This window comes from Falco punctatus, assembly GCF_963210335.1.
Source record: "Falco punctatus genome assembly, chromosome: 15".
NCBI lineage: Eukaryota > Metazoa > Chordata > Aves > Falconiformes > Falconidae > Falco > Falco punctatus.
Genome location: NC_137595.1, coordinates 10,049,804 through 10,075,508, shown reverse-complemented (window position 1 = coordinate 10,075,508; position 25,705 = coordinate 10,049,804). Strand labels below are relative to the sequence as shown.

General features: G+C 38.1%; 1 protein-coding gene across 11 annotated transcripts in view; it reads right to left on the bottom strand.

The window, feature by feature from the left end:
• Positions 1 to 25,705, bottom strand: part of KLHL13 (kelch like family member 13) — an 85,059-nt gene that overhangs the window by 21,186 nt on the left and 38,168 nt on the right. For 10 of the 11 annotated variants that reach the window (XM_080365874.1, XM_080365869.1, XM_080365868.1 and 7 more), the window contains one exon: positions 401 to 542. In XM_080365874.1, coding sequence (XP_080222000.1) covers positions 401 to 542 — 142 coding nt within the window. Of the gene's footprint in view, positions 1 to 400; positions 543 to 15,299; positions 15,600 to 25,705 lie in introns of those variants that run through there. The other variant, XM_080365871.1, reaches the window with a different exon arrangement.

Here is a 25,705-nt window from a genome sequence, read left to right as displayed (position 1 = left end):
TCCTCATCACATCCCTAAGGCAGCTTTCACGCAGGCACCGGTACAAGTGTTCGCCTAACATAATTACATGATTATATTCAAGTGCACTTCTTTTATACAGCTGTCACTTCAGAGTTTCAATGATCCTACCTTTTAGAAATTGAGAGTGGACAAGGATACAACCCAAGGAAAAGGCCAGGGTTTTTTTTCCAAGTTGTTGCTAAAAGTTGAACTGTTAACTGGCAGGAAAAGTTAGAAGCCATGCATGCTTGTGGGCATTGTCAGCACAGCACACTAACGTGCATTTTTTTGAGGCTTTTTAGGAATTACTAGCTTGATAAGGTCTGTTGAGCAGAGGCATTATTTAGAGCAGCCAAAATTCTCAATACAGATCAATGACGACACAAGAATATTTAGTTACCTGTAATACCACAGAACTGTGAGTATTGCTGGTGAAAAATCTTGTGGTCCCTGTCTTCGAAGACTGTAGATGGGCAGAGACGCCCATATCGCTGCTACCAAGAGACACTTTCATATGAGGATCCTCCTCTTCCACCAGAGATCTAAGAAGATTAGGACAAAGAAACCTTAAGATCAAACTAATTTTCATTCAGTGCTCTTGTGTACTAAAACCAGTCTCCTGGGATGAAATGTAACAGCATAGAGGCTACAGGTTAAAAATCAGCAGGTGACAGAATCAGTCCTTAGTCATCCCCTTCAGCTAATCTAAAGAAAACAAAGCATTAACAGTCTCTAGAACAGTGTAACTTCAAAAACTTCATTTTCAGCAAATATTTTTTTTTTCCTTCCACCCCTACCTCCCCGATTAAGACACTGTGCTTCCAGTATCATAGGATACCTGCAGGAGTTTCATCCAGTTTTCAAAATCAAGTATCTTACCAGATTGCCAAGGAAAGCTAAAAGACTGAAACTCTTCAGTGTAATATTAAAATTCAGTAATCTCATTCTTACGGCTTGCATTATCTTGGCTCAAGTATGAATATAACAGAAAATATACATAATGGAGAGTCAAGCTGTAACTTCAAGCTACCTTTAGAAACACACAACTAGAAGGACATGATACCCAATATTTTGCTATTGCAGGTGACCAATTAATAATTGTAATTTAATATTTGGTAGTATGAAGTCAATACTTATGGGTTTGATTCCAAGCAATTAGTGTCCATATCTAGATAGGAAGAGCTAATTTCAGGTAGAACTGTTAAAGAATTACTGCATTATTATTAGCTTTCCATTTTAATCCTGAAATGTAAATTAAGTTTACATAAAAAGATATGCATATGAGATTCTAACTACCCTAACCTGTAATTAATACAAAATGTAAATAAATTTCATCTCCAGAAATATTAACAATAACTAGTTCCTGTAATTTCTGTGCTCTAATGTACTACCTATTAGCATGCATGGGGTATAATGCATATATACACAATATTAATTAGCAAACAAGCTGTTAACCCTCAGATGAAGGCATCTTCATTATTAATAAAGAATCCATGTTTGAAACAAGATTCATAGCAGTTTGACATAATTGCTGCAAATCTCAGACACAAGAAGTTTTCCAAATTTTAAATGTGCAGTTTAAAACATTGGCCTCCAAGCTAGTTTCAGAAATTACTTTAAATAAGTGACAACAATGTGCTTAAATTCCTCCCCCTCCCCTCCAATTTTAATTGCAATCACTATGCATAAACAAATTGGGAATTTGCAGATGAAAAATATATTTTTTCCCCCCAAAAAAGTTTTGTTTATTTTTAAAAACTAATTTACCACCACCTTCTTTGGGTACATGGACTATGTAGAACAGTTTCTGAAACTCACGTGTTACCCTGATAGTGCCGATATGCCTTGTTCAAACCCATGAGTACATAAGGTCAGCTACAAAAACATATTCAAAACAAATTCACCATTCAACAGCGTACATGGGTTTGAAACAGTGAGGTTTTATGCACACAGACATGATGACAGATTGTAGGAACAAGGGTACATCAAAATAGCTTTGACTTCTAACGCAGCAACCCAATACTCAAGACATTTGAAAGAATTAATAAATGTGGATGTACTGCAGCATGCAAGAATTGTGTCATTTTTGAAACAGTTATCTCTATTTTATAGAGCAAATCCGGAGTGCAATTTAAATAAAGTTTGACAGGGTATACCTTCAAAAAGTGCTCTCCAAAACTTATCTTTGGCATTCAACAACTGCATATAACAATGTAAGACAGCAGCAAAGCAGCTGCTAGCTCATGACCCAAAATTATGTTGTTCACTTTGTTCTAGGGTGTTCTGGGTTTGTTTTCATTTTGTGCATACACACGTGTGGTTTTTTGTTTGTTGGTTTAGTTTTAATACAATCATATCAAGGGAAAAGGCTAGCATAATTTCAAAAGACACTCAGCCTCTAAATTTGTACATGTCTTTCTAAGAAGAAATATAAAATAATGTGGGGAGACTTGCAAGCGTGGGTGGGAAAGAACCACAGAGACAACTAGCATAAATCTGACTATTTGCTCTTGAAAGATCTTACTGAAATGTCAGATCAGATAGCCATTATACGAAGGGGTTTAAAATACTTTTCCTAAACTCAGAGGAAAACAGAAGATGTACGCATCAGTCAAAACCCTTAGGAAAAGAAACATCCTTTGGAAAAGAAACGTACAAGTAAACCAACGTTCTTGGTTGTTTGGAGTGGGCTATTTACCATGTTTGCCACCTACAAGATGCTACTTTATTTCTTGACAGCCAGCATAATTCATAAGTTTTACAAATGAAGGCAAAGACCTTGACCACGATTCATTTGTTCCAAGAATGGCAGTGATAACAGAAGCGTTTTTCTGAACGGGACGTTACGCACACCTTCCCAAGCTTTGTCCAAAGAGGTCCTCTCCAGCACGAGGCGCCTTGTTCTAATTACACAGCCAACAGAGAGGATATGATGTATTTCAAAATAATTTGCAATACTTAAAAGTAGGCATTAGACATGCCAAGTGTGGCTATAAACAGTTACTTCCCCTGCCTGATTTTCAATACATAATGGGGAGTCGTCCAATACCTGTATCACACATACAAGCTCAGCCGCTCACAACCTGACACTCTCCTGCAGAAGATTTTCACTCTCTTGCAAATTTGCTGTTATATATGTACAGAAACTTGCATATGCAAATTAGACATTAAAAATTGCAACCTTACATATTATAAAAATACACCAGAATATAAATGCTACAGTTCTAGTCTCAAACCTTAACGTGGCAGCATATGACTCTACAAGAATACATGTATTTAAAGATAAGAAGATTATGTTATTCCTATTCTGGGTTTTGCTTTATATCTAAACAACCATTGAAAAAAAAAAAAGGTTGTGTTTTGTTTTTTTTGTTTGGGTTCCTTTGGTTTGTTTGGCAGGTTTTGGGTTTTTTGTGGGGGTACGTTTTCTTGTTTCGGTTTAACTTTCTTTTTCACTACACCACCTTTTTTACCTGCAGCTTTACAGTTTCGGAAGGCCAAGCACCCTCTCCCATTAGGCAGAAAGTGACCTTCAGGAGCTGGTTTTGGCAGAAGTTACAATGACAGTCAGCATTAAGACTGGGCAACAGCACACTGATCCCCCGAATCCCAGCCTTGTGACATTCATCGAGAAGGAAAGAGCACTCCCGGAGAGACCAGAAATTATGAATTTGTCATTGGCTTTGTACCAGTTTCAGGATTTATCTTCGCACAACAAGAGAAACCTGACTTTGTAAGACAATGCAAAAACGCAAGAGCTCTTATGGGTTGCACTGATACCAACGGACAAAGAACCAGCAAAACCCAAGCACTGTATCATATACAATGAGAGTAATTAAAAAGTACTCTGCAAAGAAATTTTCAACTAATCAGTTTAAGTAACTTAAATATAGTTCTATTTAAACTTCTGTTTGGAGATCTGTAAAGCGAATATTCAGAAATAACTCTGCCATTCACAGCCAGAACAGACGGGTAACACGCTTTGTATCCAACCAAATTCCCAACAAAAACATAGTAAGTACATCTGTCTTGTTTGGACACTTACCAAAAGCATTATTTACATTCATTAACATAGGTCTGCTAAGCACTATAATTAGGTAATAATGAATGTAAACATATTGATATTTTTTTACTGTATTGTAAATACAGCATACCACAATTAAACACACTACCAAAGAAGAAAGCTATTTCATTTTCTAATTAATTTCATTGTTCTGATCATAGAAATCATTAAGCAAGAAGTGCAGCAGCAGCATTTTTAACCAGGGTTAAAAGAAGTTGGAGGAGACGGCTAAAACTACAGTAACATGTAGCGATGATAATTCACAAGTTGCTTTAGATGTGGGTGCTGACACCGCTTTCAACGTATACACCTGGACTGGAGGGGGTTGAGCATTACAGTGTCAGGAACAACGGAACATCGGAGTGTAGCATGAAATGAGTATTAACACTGCAACAGCAAGGCGGAGGAGCTGCCGGACTCTGCAACCTCTGGGAAGCAGCGACTCGCCGTTCAGGGGACAGAGGTTAATTAGTTGCTATCACGGAATAAGCTGTCAGTCAGAATTTTCCTCCCAACCTTATGCTGATTCTTTCAGGCACAGCACAGGTTTTTTCCTAGCTACTGGAACCAAATGTGCTTCTCGCATTACTCCGAGTTAATCCTCCAAGTACTTCCAAGTGTTATTTCAGTAGCGATGAAATACGGAGTATGCATTATATAGATATTACTTATATATCCATTTTCTGCATTCCTGTCAGTGCTGAAGGAAGATAGCTTTGCTTTTTACAAAGATGTTAAGTTTTCTGTCTTTAGGTGACTGCCCACTAGAACCATTTTCTCTCTGGAGATATTTTTAATCTTGTTCATCTACTAAAAGGTACCTGAACACACTCTTCAACAATCTATGCAATTAGCAATTACTTTAGAACTAGAAAGAAGACTCTAAGCCAAATGTTGAGCTATGACAAAAAACATGACAATAGTTCCAGAGTCCTGCCAAGCTAATGTGAAGCTACACTGACTTTCTGGGGTTTGAATGTTCTGAGGCTTTTTTGTTTGGGTGGGGTTTTTTTTCCGTCGCACAGGCAGAGGAAAACCATAGCTAAGCACCACCCCAGCAGAGGAAACAGAGTTCGAATTGGAACGGTTCAGTAACATTATTTAATATTTAATTAACTGGAAAGATACAAGTTCAACGGATTTTAAATATTATCAGGTATATAATTCCCTAAATCTTGTTGCAAAGCAGGACAAAATATGGTGGGATAACAAGAGCAGCTGACTTCTGTTAATGAAAAGAAGGTTGGAAATCATCTCAATGGATCTTCATGAGTTTCTAGGTTTAATTGCTGGCCCCTGCACACAGAGAAATGGCACAACTGGGGATCTAGACTGACACAAACATTAATGAGCTTAGTATTCCAGGAGAACACTAAATAAGCAATTTGAAAACACACAGTGTGATCAAAGTATTTACAAGACTTCTGTCCGTTAGTGCTCCCAATTCCGTATGCAATCTCTATAGATTACTTACAGGGAATTATGGAAACCATGAACCGACTTTAAAGGAGAAACTGAAATACGGATATAGGGGAAGAGCCACTAACTCTGTGACCAGGACAGGACACAAGACCCTGTAAGCCTGAACCAGAACCTGAAATTTACTCAATCCTTAGCTGAAGGCTCGCTGGCAAACATAGCTGCCCACATCTCTAGCATAATTGCTATTTGTACCTTCCTTCAAAATAGGCTTTACAAGTACTGGAACTTTCCAGCACATACTGACAAATACTTCTTAAGTGGCTGGAGTTACAACAGGACTCAGAGAGGCAAACTGCTTCCCAAAGCACTTAGCAAATATTAACCTGTTAGAACAGTTCGGAGGCACCCAGGTGACCCATGATAAGCAGGGCTCTGTGGAAACTGTGACAAGTTTTACTCTCAGCTAGAGTATTCAAATTATGGAGTTGCCATTTTGTATAGAGCTTGGTGGCATGAATGAAATATAACAATACGCTGTTACTGTGTTGTCTTAGAAGTAGCGGAACTCAGTCTGGTTGCAACAGAAACACAGCAACTACGCGCGTTATTGGGGATTTGTTCATTTACATCAGTAAACCATCGATCTGTTTGTCAGAGCATAGTGCAGAGTCTTTGAAAACAAAGTAAGGAGTTCAGCCTACAGCTACAGATATTTTAGAGTGCATGTTCTCCGATTTATTTAAAACCCACAGTCTTTACATAACTCAGTTTAAGCTTGCCAAAGCCATATTGGCCAGATAGTGAATTCTTAATTTGGTGAAGCTCAATAGCTTGTTTTTGAAAGGATTATAACCTTATTTTCTCTGTCAAATTACTGTTCAATGAACCACGACTGCAAGTGTTCTGGTCACTGGTAAATGGCATCTTCAGCAATCACTCCTGGCATGTGCCAGTACTCTGGTATTTATCAGCAGACAAAGAACCAGGTTTCAATTTCATACAAAGATATTCTTATTACAAGAGAAGTCTTTGCTATTTTATGATCTATCAAAACAATCTGGTATACTACAGGGCTATCCCTATACATCCAGCTATGCGTGTGATTTGCTAATGAACCTATTAATGAAAAGGCCACTGAAATACAATGAAAAACTTTCATTTGCTATTAGATAGAGTAATTCTTTACTTTGTATGCATAATCTGCCAAAAAGTATTTTAGTATGCTTAGTCTGCCAAAAAATAATTTAAGTATTGACTGCCTTACTGTCTTCCCATTATGAACAGATGTTCCAGCTTCGTGAGTAATGAATTTAGGAATTCCCCAACAAATTACATGGCCACCTAGGAGCTCAATAAGCATAACTGATATGGCAGCATTGTATAAAAGAAAATCTCATAATGCTTCTATTAAGAAATTCAAATATTAATATAATTTAGATTTAAAAATTACACAATCATGGTATTTCATATTTCTTCCATTCTTTATCTTCCACCCACGCAATTTCAGGAAATCCTTTATTCTGGCAAAGAAGTTACTTTTACACTTGTCTTCCCCTAAAATAACATCTCATCTTTTTATTACCATTTTTTAACAGGAGTTTCTAACTTCGTTCCTCCGTAGTACATATTAGTAGCCCAGTAAAACTAGATAGTTTTATAATTTCTAATGGTTCCTTATTAAAATAATACAGCAAATGTTTCTATAGAAAATGCATTTTAACATTTTAAAATAGATACGTGACTCCAGCTAGAACACAAAGACAAAATATTTTTGTTCCAACAGGTTGATAGAGCAAGTTAACTCCCCCCTTAACCAACATGTTCAGCAAACTTCAGTTCTGGCTTTGGCAGCACACAGGTACTGACACAGGCTGCTGTTACAGATCTCAAAGCAGGATGAATGCAACAGCAGCCCTGGGAAGGCAGGACCTAAATCGCTTTGTGTGTATCGCCTTTGTGATGCAAAGCATCAGCAGCAGCAACCATGCCTTTTTTTCCTTTCTTGTTCTAACCACTAGTCCCATGCTATCAGCTTCAGATCTCACTGTTTTTACAGAACAATTTAAAGGCTGCATTTTTAAAGATGAACTAGCTGCCGATAACATAACTATAAACACTTTGCATTTATCAGGTTACTGCATTTCTTCAAAACACCATTTTAATGCTGTTCACTTGAAAGGGGCCACCACAAGTTTGCAAACCTTTACCCCAAGTGAATTAACATTGCAATTTAACTACGGTGGGTGTGATTTTCAAAAGTAGCTACAGCAGCTACTGCAGAACACTGCTCACCTGGGGCAATGCTCTGATCTTCGTATTTTAATATCTCACTTTTTATACCTGACCTTGTTTATAGATTAAGGACAGCAGTAACAGCAGAATATTTACACATTTGTTTAGTAACTTGATACCGAGCTCTTCCGTATCTCCACTCCAGGAGAAAGGCATTCCCATATCCATTTTCCACCTGTCTAAACTAAGGGCGTTCTGTGAAAACCAGGCTCTATACAGCAGAGCAAATCAGTGTGAAGTGGCATACTACTTCCACAAGTCTCTGGCCAAGGGCAGCAGGAGAGGAGGATATAGGCCTTCCAAACCCCCCAAATCAGCAGGGAACATCAAAGATTGTTTCTGGACACGTGCTGATGGGCAGCAAGCAGAGGCAGGTATTTTGCCAACTTTAAATGCTGTGTGGACACAGCGACAGCATGAGATGCTCACTGCAGTGATCAACTTAAGAAGGTGTCTAAAGGGGAAATCAAGGGGAAACCAAGTTCCGAAGCTGTGTAGCCCTGAGCAGCTCTGCAGGCACAACCACCAAAAGTAGTAAAGCCACAAGAGAAACAACATATACAAACCGACCTGATGGACAGGGACACCGAACCTTGTTCGGCCAGAGTCAGGTTGTAACTAAGCTACTTAAGCTACTCTAGAAGCAAAGTTCTGGAGACTAGTGTGTAAGTGTCAAGCCTTTGACTGTACTTAAAAAAAAAAAGTTAAGTCTCTTTGAACTTCAACACAATCCCCATCTTGACAAAAAGGTTCTGCCAAGCAGAATGTCAGCAGAAATGATGACAGCTACTAGAAACGCTTGTATGATTGAAGACACGACCACTGTTCCAAGCGCCAATGGATCCAGGTGGAAAGGAGAACACCACAGAAATTAGGATATTCCCACCATCACTTGAACCTTTTTATTTCACTTCCCAGTAAGGCCACACCATGACCAAAGCCAGTACAAAATTAGATCCCACAAAGCCATCACAAGCGGACCGAGCATCAGCAACCATTTCAGGATGATTTCCTAAGGATACACACACAGAAAATACTCTCCTCAAAATTCCTTCTTAAACAACTAAACTATCAGAGGTCTCAAGCTGTTTGTGGCATAATTACAGCCTGCTGGTTAATTCAAATTTGTTTTCCACAGAAACAAAGCAGTATTTGGCTCAGTCACTGCTATATAGCTTTTGTTCCTAACAGTATTTAGTCTCTCTGGGAGCCTTAGTGTCACATCCACATTTATCTATTTGACAAAGGGTTTACATTCATTGAGCCATTTGTAGCTTAAATTTGCAGACTCAGATTGTTTAATGATGCTAAATTAGAAACTGTTCTCTAATGACTTTTTGCCAAAGTCAGTGTTAGTCTATTGATTCCGACTATTAAAAACAGAAAAAGCAAAGCAAATACACACGCTTTGTAGCTTTTCTACAGAATTAGAACTACTTTATTTCCTTGAAGTCCAAAAGGGTAAAATGCAAGTCACTCAGGGGTTTCACAGCTTAGGTTGGACTGACACTGCACATCCTACTCCCTGCTCTTCCTATTTGGTCTTAAGTGTTCAAAAGTCAAGTCATAATTTAGCTAGGCAGCTGAATACTTCCTATGCATTATGAAATACTTAAAACACTTTGCATGCGCTAGCGGATTACAGCTCTACCTGATGTGTCTTTAAAGTTAGTTTCCATACACTTACCAACTGTTAAATGTGCAGAATGATTCCTCAGATGAAAACATCTATGTGTCTGAGGTGGCACCTGCACATTCAAGATTTGGTCATAGGACACATGCCACTGTACTCCTTTAACAGATTTAGGTACAACTCCTTTCCAGAGTATTGGCTTTTTTCTTCCCCCTCTATATACTGCACAGAATAATTCCGATAGCTTAAAAGCCAGCAAATAAGCGAACAGGATTCTGACATTAGATTTTGGTAATTAACCCCTGCTCTTTCTGCTGCCTAGGTCTGCTCGACTGTTCTTCTTGCTTTGTCACTTCTCACAGTTGCTTTGGCATTCCTTTATTACAATCTCCTGGGGAAAATGTAGGGGGACATTAATTACTTTCAATTGTAAAATATTTTTTCCCTATATGACAGTTTAAATCTAAGCATGCCAGATAACAGGTGTGGGTGACTTGTTCATCCCATAAAAAAATATTTTTGCAACTTCGATACTGCAACAATCTCAGTCACTGCTGGACAAAATATTAAAGCAATAATATATGTGTGCACTTCCACTTTAGTGTTATAGCTACGCTTGATTACACTACAATTCCCACTATAACCATTCAGAACAAGTGACTTAGTATTTTGAAAACCCAATATTCACCAAGCACTTTATGAAAATCTGTAGGTATCTCCATCCAAACGTCATCAAAAAACACTGCAAAACACTAGAAATCCCACTGAGTAGAGATTGGGCAACAAGATTTTTCCACAGTAACAAGGAAATTATGGCAAAGATGACAAACCGGCAGAACTGACACTCTGGCAGAACAGGCTGAGTAACATAATCAAGACAATTCAATAAAGATTCTTCAGCATGTCACAACATGTCAATATTGCAGCATCATGCTACATAAGGAGAAGGTAATTATGGGGACCTGTAAGCCACAGCATCACCTGTAAAGGTCTGCCCAGAAAAACCATGAGCACTGGGAAACTTCAAGACAACCAGGTTTGGTTTTTTTCTGTTGTTTTTGCTAGTTTATTACTGCAATGAAATTTCACATTTCAAGAACTTAGAATAATCTATCAAAATACTTATTTAAAAAGCAAAATTAAGATCTACAGGCACAAATGATAACTCTATGTACCAAATTGCTGGGATAAAAAGCAATCTTCTATTTATAAGCCATAAACCCCTTCTATTCCACACCCACCCAATTAATCTGTTTGCATGCATTGCCAGATTAGTTTAAGAAAAATATATATTTGGGATGACCTGCACACTTTCAACATGTTGAAATGTGAAATATCTAGGAGGTAATTGCTTAACATGGAAACGTTGCCAAAGGCAGGCGAGCATTCCAGTGTGAATACCATGTAGTCTGTTAATGACCAAGAGCCCAAAAGTGTTTATTTACTAAAAATGACCAATGAAGACAGAAACACATAGGGTGGTCTCACAAAAGAAAACTAATACAGATAGTCAGATGAATTATGCATACACACCTTTTCCCATTTAAGTATATAAGATTGTATAGCATAAATTCAAAGAGCTCATTGTAGAGCAAATCTGAGATTTGAAAGAAGACACAAAAGCATTAACCTATATAAGCAGCTAAAACTAATGCCGATTACTCCAGAGTATTAAGAATTTATTCTGCTTTTCTGCACACTAACTGATTTCCATTACTGCAAAGCATTTCCTATCGGACAAATTTCATAACTACATGACTCAGGATAGATATGCTGCATTGCAAATCCTTTGATAGCAATAGATTTGGAATGTCACATTTGTTTATTTCTCTTAACATTAGTCCATTATTTATGAAAACACATGCGAAGGATAATTTCCATTTAAAATATCAACACACCATTCCACGTAAAAGGATAGAAGGCAGTAAGTTTACAACTGAATTATTCTGCATTAATAATTTTTTTTAATTTTTCTGATTTTTAAACATGGCATGTTTAAACATGTAAATACTTAACTGAATATTTAACTTTTCAGAAAATATAGATAGGCTTATTATATAAGCATTTTTATAGGCTATATATATAAGAATAGCATTTTTGAAAATAGTATATTTGCATTATTGGATTCTTTGTAGATGTCCATCATAGTACTTCAATCTCCAGAGTTTCCACAAACATTTCCATTCGTGTTAATGGAAGATGTGCACAACTTTGGAAAACAATATAAATGGCATTGCTAGTGTGAATAAGAAAGAATTCTCTTCTTCGTTCTTAACATATGAGATGATGTAACCTGTAAATAATAATCGGGATGCATATTCCTTTATACCTCAAAGCTGAGGTGTAAAATTCTGAACCATTCCTCACCCTCTCTGAAGTAGTGCTTCTACTCTTAACCTCTGCTTATGTCAGTCACTGGGGTTGGGGTGGGATGGGATTTTTGTTTGTTTTTAACAGGGCTGTTAATACACAGCTATGATGCCAAGGAATACCACTTCTCCAACTCCATATTATTCACTCAGTCGTTTCCTCTAATTCACTTGCTGAAAGTGCTCACCTGCCCACATAATACGTTACGTCACCTAGGTCTGTCCCCACATAGTCAACACAACCACAAATATAAACATGATTTCACTAGTGGTGCATAAACTTGCTGTAACAGCTTTCACAGTTAATTTGACAAAAGGAATCTATATTCCAAACCCCAACACAGCGTCATGAAAGAAAATGTAAAGCAGCTTGACAAAGGCACGTGCATGCACACGTATCTTGCACATTCCCAACTCATGCAGTAAGCCAGGCTGCATTACACCTACATATATTGGTCACATGCCAGTGCTCCGATTCTAATACTACCTAATTTTCCCTATGCAATGTCACTGGATCTCTCCACCAACCTGGGGGAAAGCTCAAGCTACTCTGGACCAGTTCCACCAGAAGCCAGGGGATGTCTGCATTTCCCTTCAGAGGAACCCTTCACCCTGTGTATAACACGAAGCGTTACTTCTTGCAGTCAGAATATTCTGAAAATATCCCTAATAAATAACTGGTGGTAAACAAAACCACCAGCCAAGAGGCAGCATCTCACTGCTGCTCCTTCCCATTGCCAGGAAAGCAATACCAAAGCCAGCAAAACCAGCAGACTTCCCAGTAAACAGAACCCTGTCCTTGCCTACCAAGTCATCAGCTCAACTTCAGCAGGTCCTTTATTTCACGTACTACCCAGTCACAAGTTTCCCGCAGCAGAGAACTCTCTGGGACAAGCTCTCTGTACTCATTCCCCACCTCAGGAACTACCACAAACTTTTCCAGCAGAGACTGCAGCTAAACCGCCCCAGCTGCACGGCTCGCAGGGCAGTTACCCGTTTTACAGCGGCACTTTGTACGCCGATCCTGGCTTCATCCAAACCAAACATGCTCATGACCACCAGTCCTGGCATTTTGATGCAGGGAAACAAAGGCAGAATTCAGGTATCGGGTACACAGACCAAATAAAACACTAATAAAATCTGCGTCCTGACCATCAGTTTAATCTCTAGGCAAGTTACTTTCTAAGTCATAAGCAGGATGAAGCTTTTAACGTTAAGGTCAACTTTAGTAGAAAAACCTGAAAATTTGGAATTTCATTTTAAGTACAAAAAACCCCACACCATTAAGAACTCCCTACTTCACATTCCAAATTATGCTACAAACCTGTAAGATTAAGATCTCAAGTATTAAAAGGATTAAAAGCTTAATTATACCTTTGCATACGCCAGATGCAAAATACCAAGTACAAAAGTGTTCGTCTGTGAATTCAAGAGTTTTATGGTCATTTATTTTACATCAGTACATGTTCCATCTCACATGCCACTTATTCCTGAATCTTTTACTCAAAACAAACCTTTTTCCAGTGTGCAGAGTAATACTTAAGACAGAAAACTTACACATATCAACATGAAAAATATCAGATCACATAAAACAGAAGCAAATTTACTGTAATCTCTGCAATGAAGATAATTCATTCCACCACCTATTTTACTGTTCAACCTAAATTACAAGGGGGTTTTTTATCAGTTGATATATACTGCCTAATCAAATAGGTGCCATTTCATAATATTTCTCATTCTTTATAAAGTACACGAATAATTGCAACATTAGATTTAAGAGTCCTGCTAATGTCAGGACTGTGTGCCAGTGAAGAAATGTCTCTATGAGCAGTGGGATACATTGACTCATTATAAAAAGGTGATTAAGGCTGCTGATCACATATTTCTCATGCTCCAAATAAGCTCGGCATCATATAGTTAAGCATGATCATTAAACCTGTTCACATACTTTCAACACACACTGAGATAATCAGCTACATGATCCCCATCATAAAAGCCAGAGCATACAGAGAGCTAGATTAGCAATTTAAAGGTGACACACAAAAGAAGTGCTCAGTTCCAGCAGCAGATAGATCAAACCAGGCTATTTCTGATTTTTCTTGCATTTAGTAAGTACTAGAGTTTAAAAAGAAAAGCACAACATACAACACTAAAGACACTATTCCTCTGAAATAGGTTCAAAAACCTCACAATTCTTATCATGACACTTCCTTTGTATTAGTTGTACTTTTTTAAAAACTCAGAGTAAGTGGCAATTTATTGGAAACAGTTTATCTTCTGGTAGCCTTAAGCATATTTGATGCATCTAGTGAGTGAAAATGCTGAAGCACTTCCATGAAAATTAATCTTAAATTGGAGCGTGCACAGCATAGGTTCTATACAGCCAGGTTAGCTCCTTAAACCCCAGCCTTCTTCTTAAACAAAGAACACTAGTGACCACACATACGACGTTGTATTGTCTCAGCTCCACTGTTTAGCAATGCAATCCTCAGCAACAACTACAAAAAGACGACATTTAGAGGACCTGTAAATACCTATTTCTTACAGCATGTCCCTACAGTAGCTGAAGCAAAAGACTATCTGTAAGACAACAATGCAAGCGTAAAAAGCACTAATATTGAAGGTATTTGGCTGGAATGCTATTGGAAAGGAATAGTATTTATAGTAATTTCCAGATAGGTAAGTCATCTATACTGCTACTTGTGCATTTTAAAGCAACTGTTCCTCATTTTGAAAAAGCTGCTTCTTTAAATAAAGGCAGAAGCAATTCAGTACCCTACGCTTAGTTTAATTTCTCTGAAGGAAAAAAGCCACCTGTATATGCTAACAGAACTCAGAGCAACAGAAGGTGAACAAAAGCTCCATCAAGATTTGGCAAGACAAAGGCATATTGTTTCCATGTGTATTAAAATACTGTTTCATGTGAAGCTACTTTACATGGACAAAGTGCGTAACTACATAAGTACTCAGATATGAATGATTTCTATTTGTTTTAAGCTTTTACTGTAACTTTGTAAAAAGACATTCAATCTGTATTCAGGCTAAGACTTTCAAGAATAAAACAAGACCAAATCAGGATGATTTCTTTTATATGAGAACTTACATGAACAAAAAGTGCAGTACAATACAGCAGGTGATTTCATGTTTAATTTCAAAGTGTAATAGTCAGGAGGACAAATTGTTAGCATATACACTACAAAGGAAAGCCTGCCTCAAAGCTTAACTTGTCAATTCAAGATCAGCTCTACAAATTAACAGCAACATGAACTTTTTAAATGAGCACATAAGATATTATGAATACGGCTTAATCTGCACAGTTTCTCTACGTTTCAACAAAGAGGGAAAGACTCAACACAACATCCATCATGAAACATCCAGGATAAAATCTGGGTGGGGGTCTACATAGAAAACAAGGTAAAATTCTGAGTGCCAATGTCATTCAATATATAACAGGGTATTTTGCCACAGGGTAGTCTCACAAAAGCAATCCCACCTTATTATCCTCATTTCTCTCACTTACATGTATGCTGGAGAAAGTGGCGATGACCTGGATGTTTTAAGCACAGGAACTGGGAATTTCCAGATAGCAGGAGAGCTCGTTTTCCATTTCAATGGCATGTTGTCACCACGGTACTACAATAACAGTAAACAGCGTTTCCATAACAGACTACCAACTAGGACTTCCATTCCACACACTACTGACACAGCAGTGGCTGCTGCTAAGAACAAGGAAATGATTCTGCCAATGCCCTTAAACCGATGCTTCCAATCTGTAAAACAGGGCTGCAAGGCATCTCCTTTTAAATCCTGCTGTCCCCTAAAGCAATATGATGATTCTATCCTTCTAACTCAACAATAGTGCCACCTCGTTAGGGAAGCGCTGACTGCAGTATATGTTTAAAAAAAAAAAAAAAAAAAAGAAAGACTGCACTGTGCACACCAGCACAATGCAGCTTTATTTAATAAAAACAGCTAATTTTTAAAGAACTGTTTCTGATGCTATTGTTCTACCTTAACAGGGACACTGCAGCACCGTACTATAGTCTCTTCCTATTATAACCTCATTTCTGACCAATGGAAGCAGAAAAAAAAAATGGGTTTCATATGAAAATGAAACAACATACCTACTCAGAATACACTTGTCATCCTCTGAACATTCTTCTTTTGAGCTGCAACAATACAAATGGGATATAAATCTCAGCATAGCCTTAGGCCACGGCTAATAGAGATCAGTGACTAAATTCAGCAGCCTGTTTTCCTCCTGTGCAAGCTCTGACCAAACAATACAAGAATGCCATTATGGAAAAAGCCCATTGCAAAAATCACAGTCCTTCTAATCCATAGCTAGGAAGACAAAATAAAGCACGAATCGCTGCAGGTTTCTGCATGCTCTTCTACTAGCTTCTGGTTCAGGATGCTCTCATTTTCCTATTCTCATTTCCAAGGAGGATGAGCAAAATCTCATGCATTTTGCAACATGCTATGGGAACGCAAATATCACTCTGTCTTCTGCAGTAGAGAAGCAGAGAGTAGCACGCTGTTAATAGCAGTCTTTGTAGGGAGGCTATCAAGAATCTAATTCTCAACGCCCCCCCCAGCAGCTCACAAATTGCCTGAAGTACTGACGAAGCAGATGGTCACGCAGGTGTCCATCAGGGACCACTCTGCAACTCTGTGCTCTGCTTGGTGACCTCCTGGGGCTGACAACAGTGGGGAGCATAGAAGGCAACCTATTAAAAAGGGAACAGAGAATTTAATAGCATATCGTGCATAAGCAGAGCACGTTTCTAGGGAATAAAAGGTAGACCTTCAACTATACTGACTCCCTTACAGGAAAAAAAAAAATAAATTACTTCTAATGTATCGCCACAGCAGACCAAATCAACACAAAGATGTTTAATCTACATATTTCAGAATAGTCTTTGTACAGAACGACAATTTTTCTGTTCATCAGGACAGCTTAATCCTATAAAAAAAAGCCAACACCCTGTCACACTACTCAGCAACAAAGAACAGAACCAGGAGCAGGATTCCTGTAAATTTATACACTTTAGTAACATTTAATAACACCGATGGGTTTTCCATAATAGTGAAACATACACTGTTCAGTTTATTTTTGAGATGAAATCACTAGGGAATAATTTCTGCTTCTGGTCATTATTATTGAAAATGTTTGCCCAAAATAGTTTTGGGCATTTGAAGCTGTTACCATAACCACAGGCAAGGAACTAAAATAACCCAGGACGATCAGAGGTGAGGACTAATTCAAATGTCACCTATCTGACAAACAATTGAGGCGCTCTCTCCCATTTTTTGAAGTTCTAAATTACACATGAGCAGAGCAGCATTAACACAGGCAACAAATTTCACAGAAATTGCTACCTGATTGCTGAACAGACATTTGCTGTGTAGGACAACAGTGTTTATACGTTATAAATATTAAGAAACACTAGCCCTGCAGAGAGCAAGTATGCAGTTTTAACATAAAGAAGTCTTACTTTTAGGAAAAGAATTCATGCATTTACATGCCAACAGCCACGCTCGCCTGCTCACACTGTAAATACCGCGTACAGTCTCACACACACATAACCTCAGACTACTAGATCATGCCTTCTCCGCACTGAAGGCCTAAAAGTTGAGAGATGTTAGATAGCAGCTATTATAACCACAAAGAAAAATAGCACAATTTTGGATTCATAACACTCAATTTTGCTTTTGCATTTGTCATCGTGCAGAAACTGTCTCAAAATACAATAAGCAAACGCTGTTACTCCCTTCCTCATCCCAAGTGCACAGCCAGTGCAACCAACTGGTAACTCATTTTAAATGTGTATCTCTGCTCTGCCAGCCCCAAGGAGCTGATTACACTTTTTTTTTTTTTTTATTAACAGTAGCATTACTAAATGAGGCTAAGGACAATCAATGGGCCACTTTTTCAGAAGTAACTCTTGAAATACCCTTTTGACCAACAAAAGAAAAGCCAGCTCCAGCCACACAGTCATTGCCAAGCACTGACTGGTGTTTTAAGTCAAGTCAATCACACCCAGAAACCAGAGTTACTTCTCACCTCTGACCCCAACAACATCACTCACCATACAAAGCAACATTAGTTCTCAAACATTTATTCTCCTTTAGGTGCTTCTGTTCCCATTTATTTTTCCATTTAATTTACAAGTAACCTAATTAAAAACTTCACAGAAGGAACTGTAACTAAATATTTTTTAAAGTATATGAACCCCAAGCTCAACTTCACCTCCTCCTAATGTCCAGCACACGCTGCTTGATCAAACATCCAATGTACAAAATGGGGAACTGAAGTAATTAGCAGTGCCAGGTACTCTAAAAATAGGCAAATGCTTTTCATTTGCAAAAGGAAAACCACGCGAGAAATGAATCGCCTATCTGCACATGAGAAAAAAGTAAATCAAATACTGTTTTCTTCCTGACAGTCAGTTGTGTCTTCCCAGAGAAAATACTACCCAAATGTATTCTGTGCTTTACAGAAACTATTCCTAAGACAACAGAAAAGTCACAGTATGTTATTCTGCTATTTTAATTAAGATGCCACAATAATAGTTTAGTTACACATTTAAAAATATGGGGGAAATAACCTGACCTCCTGGAGTGCATTGTACCCACTGAATATACATTTTCTGTTCTCAGATTACATCGCTTTGCCATTCAACCCCAAATTAACTCGTTTGGAGGGACAAAAGCAGCATTACAGCTCTGTGCAGAAACCTACTTGCCGAGAAAACAGTTATTGCTAGGACAAGTGTTAGGAAAACACACCAAACTGGAGCTTTGCTTTTCAGTTTAAAACCCTTAAATGCTGAAGTCCCACAATAACAATATAGATTAAACAGCTTCTTGGGACCATTTAAGGTCTTGCTTTCTGTTTTTTTTCTCACAAGCAAGTTCATGTTCAAGATTAAAAGGATCTAGCACTTAGGACTTGCTTAAAGTTACATTCTACTTACTATCAGTCTCCTACATATCTTCTATTCTATACACAGAAGATGAGAAAGAAGTCGTCCTTTGTTTTTAAAGTAATCATTTCCACACCAGTATTTCCAAAGCTGCACTGAGCACGTGGACAGTAAGGTAACTGACACAGTAACAAGCACTTCTGCAGAAAACTCCTCCAGAAAGTAACTGAACAGGTGGCATAAGAAGAAAAAAGAGACAATAAAAAGACCAACGGCAAGATCCCACATCGCCGTTTTACAGATGTGAGCTGTTAGCAAGGCCAACAGCTGACTGAGGCTGTACAGCAGTGCAGATCTGATCCCAGAAAAGGAGGTACATTGAGTGCATAACCGAGCAAGGCATTTCTTACTCCTCTTCCTCCATCCCTCACACCAAACCCTGCTTCGCTACAGGCCAACACGCAGGATTCATCCCCAGGCGAGAGGAGCAGGCACGCAGCACCATACTGCACAAGCACATGAACAAGTAACACACAGGACCTCCCCTCCAAGTGTGCTGATCACTGCATCTTTTCTTCTGCCAGCCCTCCCTAACCGTGTAGGAATGCAGATAAAACCACTTCCCTTGTGACTGTCTTAATTTTTATTGTGATACCCTCTTCCCTCCTTCGTGCAACTTCAACGCTAAGCTGCTATCACATCGTTTCGTACATACCAACTGTCAAGATAAATGCCTTTGCCGCCTTTCACCTGGTATATATAAAATATATGCCATTATAAAATACAAGCTCGCCTGTTACAACCCAGTATGCTTACACGTCTGGCGCATGTGTACTACCAACAAAACTTTTAAGCCATCTTTGCATGCCCCGTAAGACTTCCCTTCATCGTTGTTCAAAGAAAAAGTCACAAGCAGGGAGATATATCACAGCCCAGTGACAATGTCAAACTGTACTAGTCTACAAATATTTATTCTCAGTCTTGGAATGCCACATTATTTTTTTCTGTAGGAAGACTAAGCAAAGTAAAAGTTCAGTTCTAGACATGCCGCTGGATTTTTATCAGTTTGCACAGATTGAGCGTAACTTCTTTTTTCTGTCCTTACACTGTAAAAAACAAAGCTGAAAAATATTTGCTCAGCCAAGTGATTTGCTGTGGCTGTTCCACTCCAACAAGCTGCTTACCTCTCTCCTTTCATTCTACCAAGTACCAGAGGAACTGAGAGCACTAGGTGGGAACAGGGTTAAGCTATATGAAAACTTCCTCAAGCCTTGCAAACCCCTTCCAGCATGACCTGAAAAGTCTTCTGCACTTCCAAAGCCCCAGGCTTCTTTAAGCTTTACAGAAAAAAAACCATTCAGTTACAGTGACAGCATGATTTACATCTCCCATTTTCATCTAGAAACGTAGACAACAGAAAGGCCTACATATTTGTGTTGCAAATTTTATATTTTATAACATTAGACTATTTCCTGCTGATAGTGTTCATATACGAAAAGATGCCAGATTCAACACCACAGAAAAACATGTAAAAATGGTGGTGGTAAGACTAGTAAACATCTTCAGACTTTTGAGATTCTTTTCCCCCCAACACCTGTGTTATAAAAATACATTGATACAAAGCCATGTTTCCACGTTTAAATGGATATATACTGTACTTTTGTAATAGCTGTTTTGTGATATCAGCACTAGCAAAACTCACTCCAAATTGAAGGCAGAAACTCAGTTTCGCATTGGAAGGAAATGTTCAGATCTTTCGTGTTATCTTACAACTACCGACCTGCTGAGCTGATGCACACCGCCACTGAAGACCATTTTGACACAAAGAAAATAAAAAAGAACGCCCCAAATCCCATAAAATAGTCACAAAGCCATGGAGCTCAAAAGCAATCATCATTTCGACATCAAATAATTTCAGAATTTTAAATAAGGCTGTAAAGGCAGAAGTCTAGAAACTGAGTAGGGCAAATAAGGATGTGTAACATTTCTCTTCAGGATCCCTAAAAAAAATTCAGTGCGATAGTTTAGTTTGCTTCCTTATTCAGCTCTTTCCCCTTCACATGGATGCTTCTCATGCCTCTACCTTTGGCTTTTCAATCTATTAAACTGCATATGTTCCAATTACTGGAAGAGAATTAAAAGACAGTGTTGACAGTACTGCCCTACATATGAGTCTGGTACCATAATTTATTTGACTATATATCGTGAAAATATTCATATCAAAATTCATATGAAGGGAAAGCAAATATCTTCCTGAAGAGGAAAGCAATGGAAACTAGTGCAGTTATGTTTGCAGTTCCTTCACAGCAACACTGTAACATTCCCCAGATATTGAAGTATAGAAAAAAAATGGCAATATGCACATGACAATATTTTTATTGAAACTACAACTTTTCTAGAATCCTCAAAGATCTATCTTACAAAGAAACACCTTTCATTCACATTTTTTTAATTAAGTTAAGAAATAAGCTTTAAAATAACTGAAGACAGTTCCAAAAATTACACATGTACTTTGACATACTATCTGCTGTGTTGTTTCAAATATTTTTTATTTCTTTTATAACGGGGGGGGGGGGGGGGGCAGGCAGGGAAGCCCTCAGACAGTAGCTACGCATTAGAGCATCTTTTGGAAACAATTGCATTGTAGACATTAAGATGCACGCCGCTTCATAAATGGAACAGAGATGCTCACAAAATAGTTACTATTAAATATATTTAACTCTTAAATTGGGCTGACCACTCAAGGAATAATCATAAATTGTAAAGCATAAAGAAGTGAGATAGATTAGGTTTGTAGCCATCCCCTCCTGCTGTCAAAATGCTGTAAGCAACACAGGTTACTGTCTTTATAGCAATGTGTTTGTCCTTTTCTAAAACAGGGAAATATTTAAAGAGGGGGGGATTATTTTTTTTTTTTTTTTTAGGTTAAGCAGACGGCATATACCACACGTTTAACAAAAAGTACTGCAGTTTGCCATCCACCCACTCAGCATTTTTTCCTGTGTGAGAAAATTGCTGCAGCAACATTTTAGGATGCGTCATTTCAGTAAACATTTTTATACAAAAATATACATATGCACACTATATATATGTATGTCTTCATCTATATACACACAAACTATATATATATGTACTATATATACACATTTTTATGTACGTGTGACCAATACATATTGCCCTATATCTGACACAGCCACTTCCCCTTCCCTCCCAGACGCTCAGTTCGGAAACATTTGAGTTCTCACATGATTCTGAGACTACCCAAATTTATGTTCTTCAAAAAACCAAAGAGGCAGCAGCTGGCTGACTGAGAAGTAATTGTGTCGAGTAATGAGTTTCTCTATTTCATACATTCTTCCAATCCCCACAACCCTGGTCCTTGCAAGTATCATTCATTAGCAAGAAAAATATCTTGATGGTCCAAGCATGAAATTTCCAAAATTATTCAGCAACAGCAAACAGTTAAAAACTCACACCATTTTCCATCAGATCACAATCAGATATTTTAAAAACTCTTTTAAAAACCACAACTTAAGTCTTCAGTCAGCTTCCCAGAAACTCGCAGGAAAAGGGGGGACACACACCAAATCTAATCCTTGTAGTAATCGCACTTTTAATATTTAGAAGGGTTAATTTATTACGATAATAAATTCAGTTTCAGATACATTTTGTAATTACACAGTCTCATAAATCTCTCAAATCTATTCCTAAGTGTGTGGGTTTGGCCATGGAAGTATTTTTTTATTTGATGCCACTTACGGATGCTCTGCATTTTCTTCTGTTTATTCCTGAAGAGGGCTTTGCTTTAAAATTGAGGTAAGATTCCTAGCAAGAAATGAATTCCAAGAGTCAAGATGCACCGTTAACTTAATGACAAGCTACAGGTTATAGTATGCAAAAAAAAAATATTCAGCTTTGTTTAGGCAAACTACTCATACATAGAAAGCATTAGGTAAAATAAGGTCTTAAAACATTTATTAGGAGGTAAAACCAAAGTGACTTAATGAAGGTTTCCAGCTTCTGATCTAAGCCTGTGTACTCTGCTAACAACATACCACTCAGAAGAGATGTTTCTGAATTAACACCAACTTATTCAGAGAACTGTACTCATCTTTCCCAGGTGATTATATTTATTAAATCACTACAGAAATCTGAATGCACAGTCACAGCAGCCAGATTGACCCTGCTGAAAATAACCGTCTGAAGCAACATTTATTTTTATTAGGTCAAACTGTGAACTACAAATAATTTCTTTCTGAACAACTTCTCTACAGCTGTTATGGTCTGTTGGCTGCACAATTTATTTTAGTGAAGTATGCCTAAATACATTTACACATCTGACTCATATGATGCAAATATATTAAACAATTTAGTAATTGAAGGGAGGTTAGGATTGAGCACCAGCCACCAACAACTTCAGTATTTCCTGCACCACAGACAGCAAACTGCAGATTGTGTAAAGTCACGTGTCGATTAAAGCTTTTTGAAAATATCCTTAAAGTAAAAGTTTGTAGGCTGCTTCTTTCATTCTTCCATTATTTGTATGCAATCTGTTAGTGATTTTGCATTCTCTAAATCTCACTGTCTTTATCCACTGAAGTGAGTTTTTGTGGTCCTGCACAACTAGGCAAAGCAGTCCCCACAGAAGGGCAGGCCTGGGGAAGCAAGCATGAAGCACATGGACCACCACTTACTGTTTTGTCTCTAAAGATTAACTTTCTCTGAGCACAGGAATTCCGATGGATCTGATCTGCTAACCCACAAAGTTTCCAGTGGGGGCAGTCCGACATCTTTATCTGAAGGTCAGAATCCCTCGGGGAAGAAGGAGATTAAAAAGGTTTATAAAAAGATGCTGACTGCTTCATAACCAGGTTCTCAGAAATTGTGGCGTGCAACCTGGGAGCCGAGAAACAGCAGGAATGAGTCTTCTGGAAAACGACAAAGCTGCTGTACCATGCTGCCCACGGCCACTGCACTGCTGCTGGCTGAATCCCTTTGAGGGGTCACAAAAAAAGCGACACTTCATAGAGTCAATCAATTGGCCATCAGCTAGTCCTAAGCACACAGATTCAATTTTTTTAATTGAATAGCAACTTGCAGTTAAAGTTCAGCTTGCCTTCACACATAATGGTATGTGAAAGGCTTACATACCAACAAGTTCCATTTACAATTTATCACTAACATTAGTATTTCCCCCATTCAGCATGAAAAAAGGTACAGTTGCTCTACACTAGAAAAAGTTTCAAGTCTGCAGATCATTCCAAGTAAATGTTATGAGAACAGGTGGAATCCATACTGAAGCTGGAACAGCTTTATGAGTCATGTGGGACAAAGGGTGTCTTGTACTAATCCCTCAGACTTTTTTTTTTTTTTTTTGGCCTGTAAGCCAAAGGTAACCAGGAATCAGCTCCTCCCACTTGACAAAGGTAGGTGTAGTCCAAAGACTCCTTCCAAAAGACAATGTGGGGGACCTCCCTGGTTTGTTTGCTCAGGATCCTCCCTCCCTCAGCAAATCAAGCCAGCGATAACCTCCACGCTACTTGTTCCCAAAAGGAAAGCAAAATCAAGTAACTGGGTCTCTCATTTTGATGCTCTTCCATTCCCAACAGCAGCAGTGAAAACTGACAAAAATATACACTTTTCACAGGTTCTTGCACTTGGGAGGAGGCCAGGAGCAAAGACACTGAAGATGTGTGTTTGCATCTCAAGGAAGATTTACACCTCAATGATATCTCTAACCATCCTTGCAATCTTAAGTGCATGGAGCAGCTTTAATTGCAAGATTTCTGCAGAATTCAATACTACCTCTTCAGAAGATATCTAGTCATCTTTTACCATAAAAAGGTTTTCTGTAAATTCCCCCTGTTGAGCTTTGTTACACAAAGGACCCAAAAGGCACAGCCTTTAACATTCAGCTGAATGGGGTGTAGGGAGGGTGTAAAAATCAGTATGTTCACGTGACAGACTTAATAACCACTAAGATTGTGCTAACATTTACAAAAAATACATGACTTTCAAAATTTATACCTTGCTTACATTTTGATTTTTCTAGAAGATAAAAAATTATCGCAGAAATGACACTTCATCTTATACAGTTCCATTTCTCTGAAATACACCATTATACTCTACTTCTAATTCAGCAAATGTCAAAATTCCTGTGTAATAATGAAATTATAGAAAGAAAATTACGAAGTGCTTTCTTCTTTAGCATCTATGTGAATATAACTTTAGAGAAAACTGTACATTTCCTAGGCAAAGTTTCAAAAGATGCAAGTTATTTTATTCAAGTTTGTTATGGTGGGCAAACTATGAACTCATTTCCAAAAGCAGATTTGAAATGACAGTTTTAACTTACTTAGTAGACAGGAACAAGTTTGCAGGTACAACATCCCTAATTAGTGACAACACAACCACCCAGATAATTTAGGGTCAAATCAGGACATACTGCTTGGCATAAAATAATTGTACGTAGCGAGAAAAGCCTAAGCAAGTCAATTTTAGAAAGGCCCATAGAAGAATGGTAATCTTATTTGAGTTTTTAAAAACTATGAAATATTTACATCAAATAGTTTACAGTCTCCTGAATACAAACCTTTATTTATATAAAACTTCTGACTCCTAATGAAAACTGAAGTTCAATGTTTTCAGAAACGTTCATGTAGCAGCTTCTACAGGTCCCATCGCTGAGCCATTCTACCAGCGCTACCACACACCCATGGCAGTTTTTGAGATCTTTATAGTGTTGTAGATGTGACCACACCACCTCATCCTAGCAAAGTGCCCTTCAGAAACACAGAACTGGGGAGGGGGAATAAATAAATTTTAAAAAAATCGGTGGAAGACTGCACAGAGGTGGTCGAAGGGTCAGCCCGGGTGACAGCTACCAACAGCTGAGCCGCACCACTTCCCCACCACCCACCCCCAAGCCAGCAAAAAAAATGTGTCTCAGTTCTGCAAACACCACTAGACTTGTATGCAAAACAGTCACATCACTCAT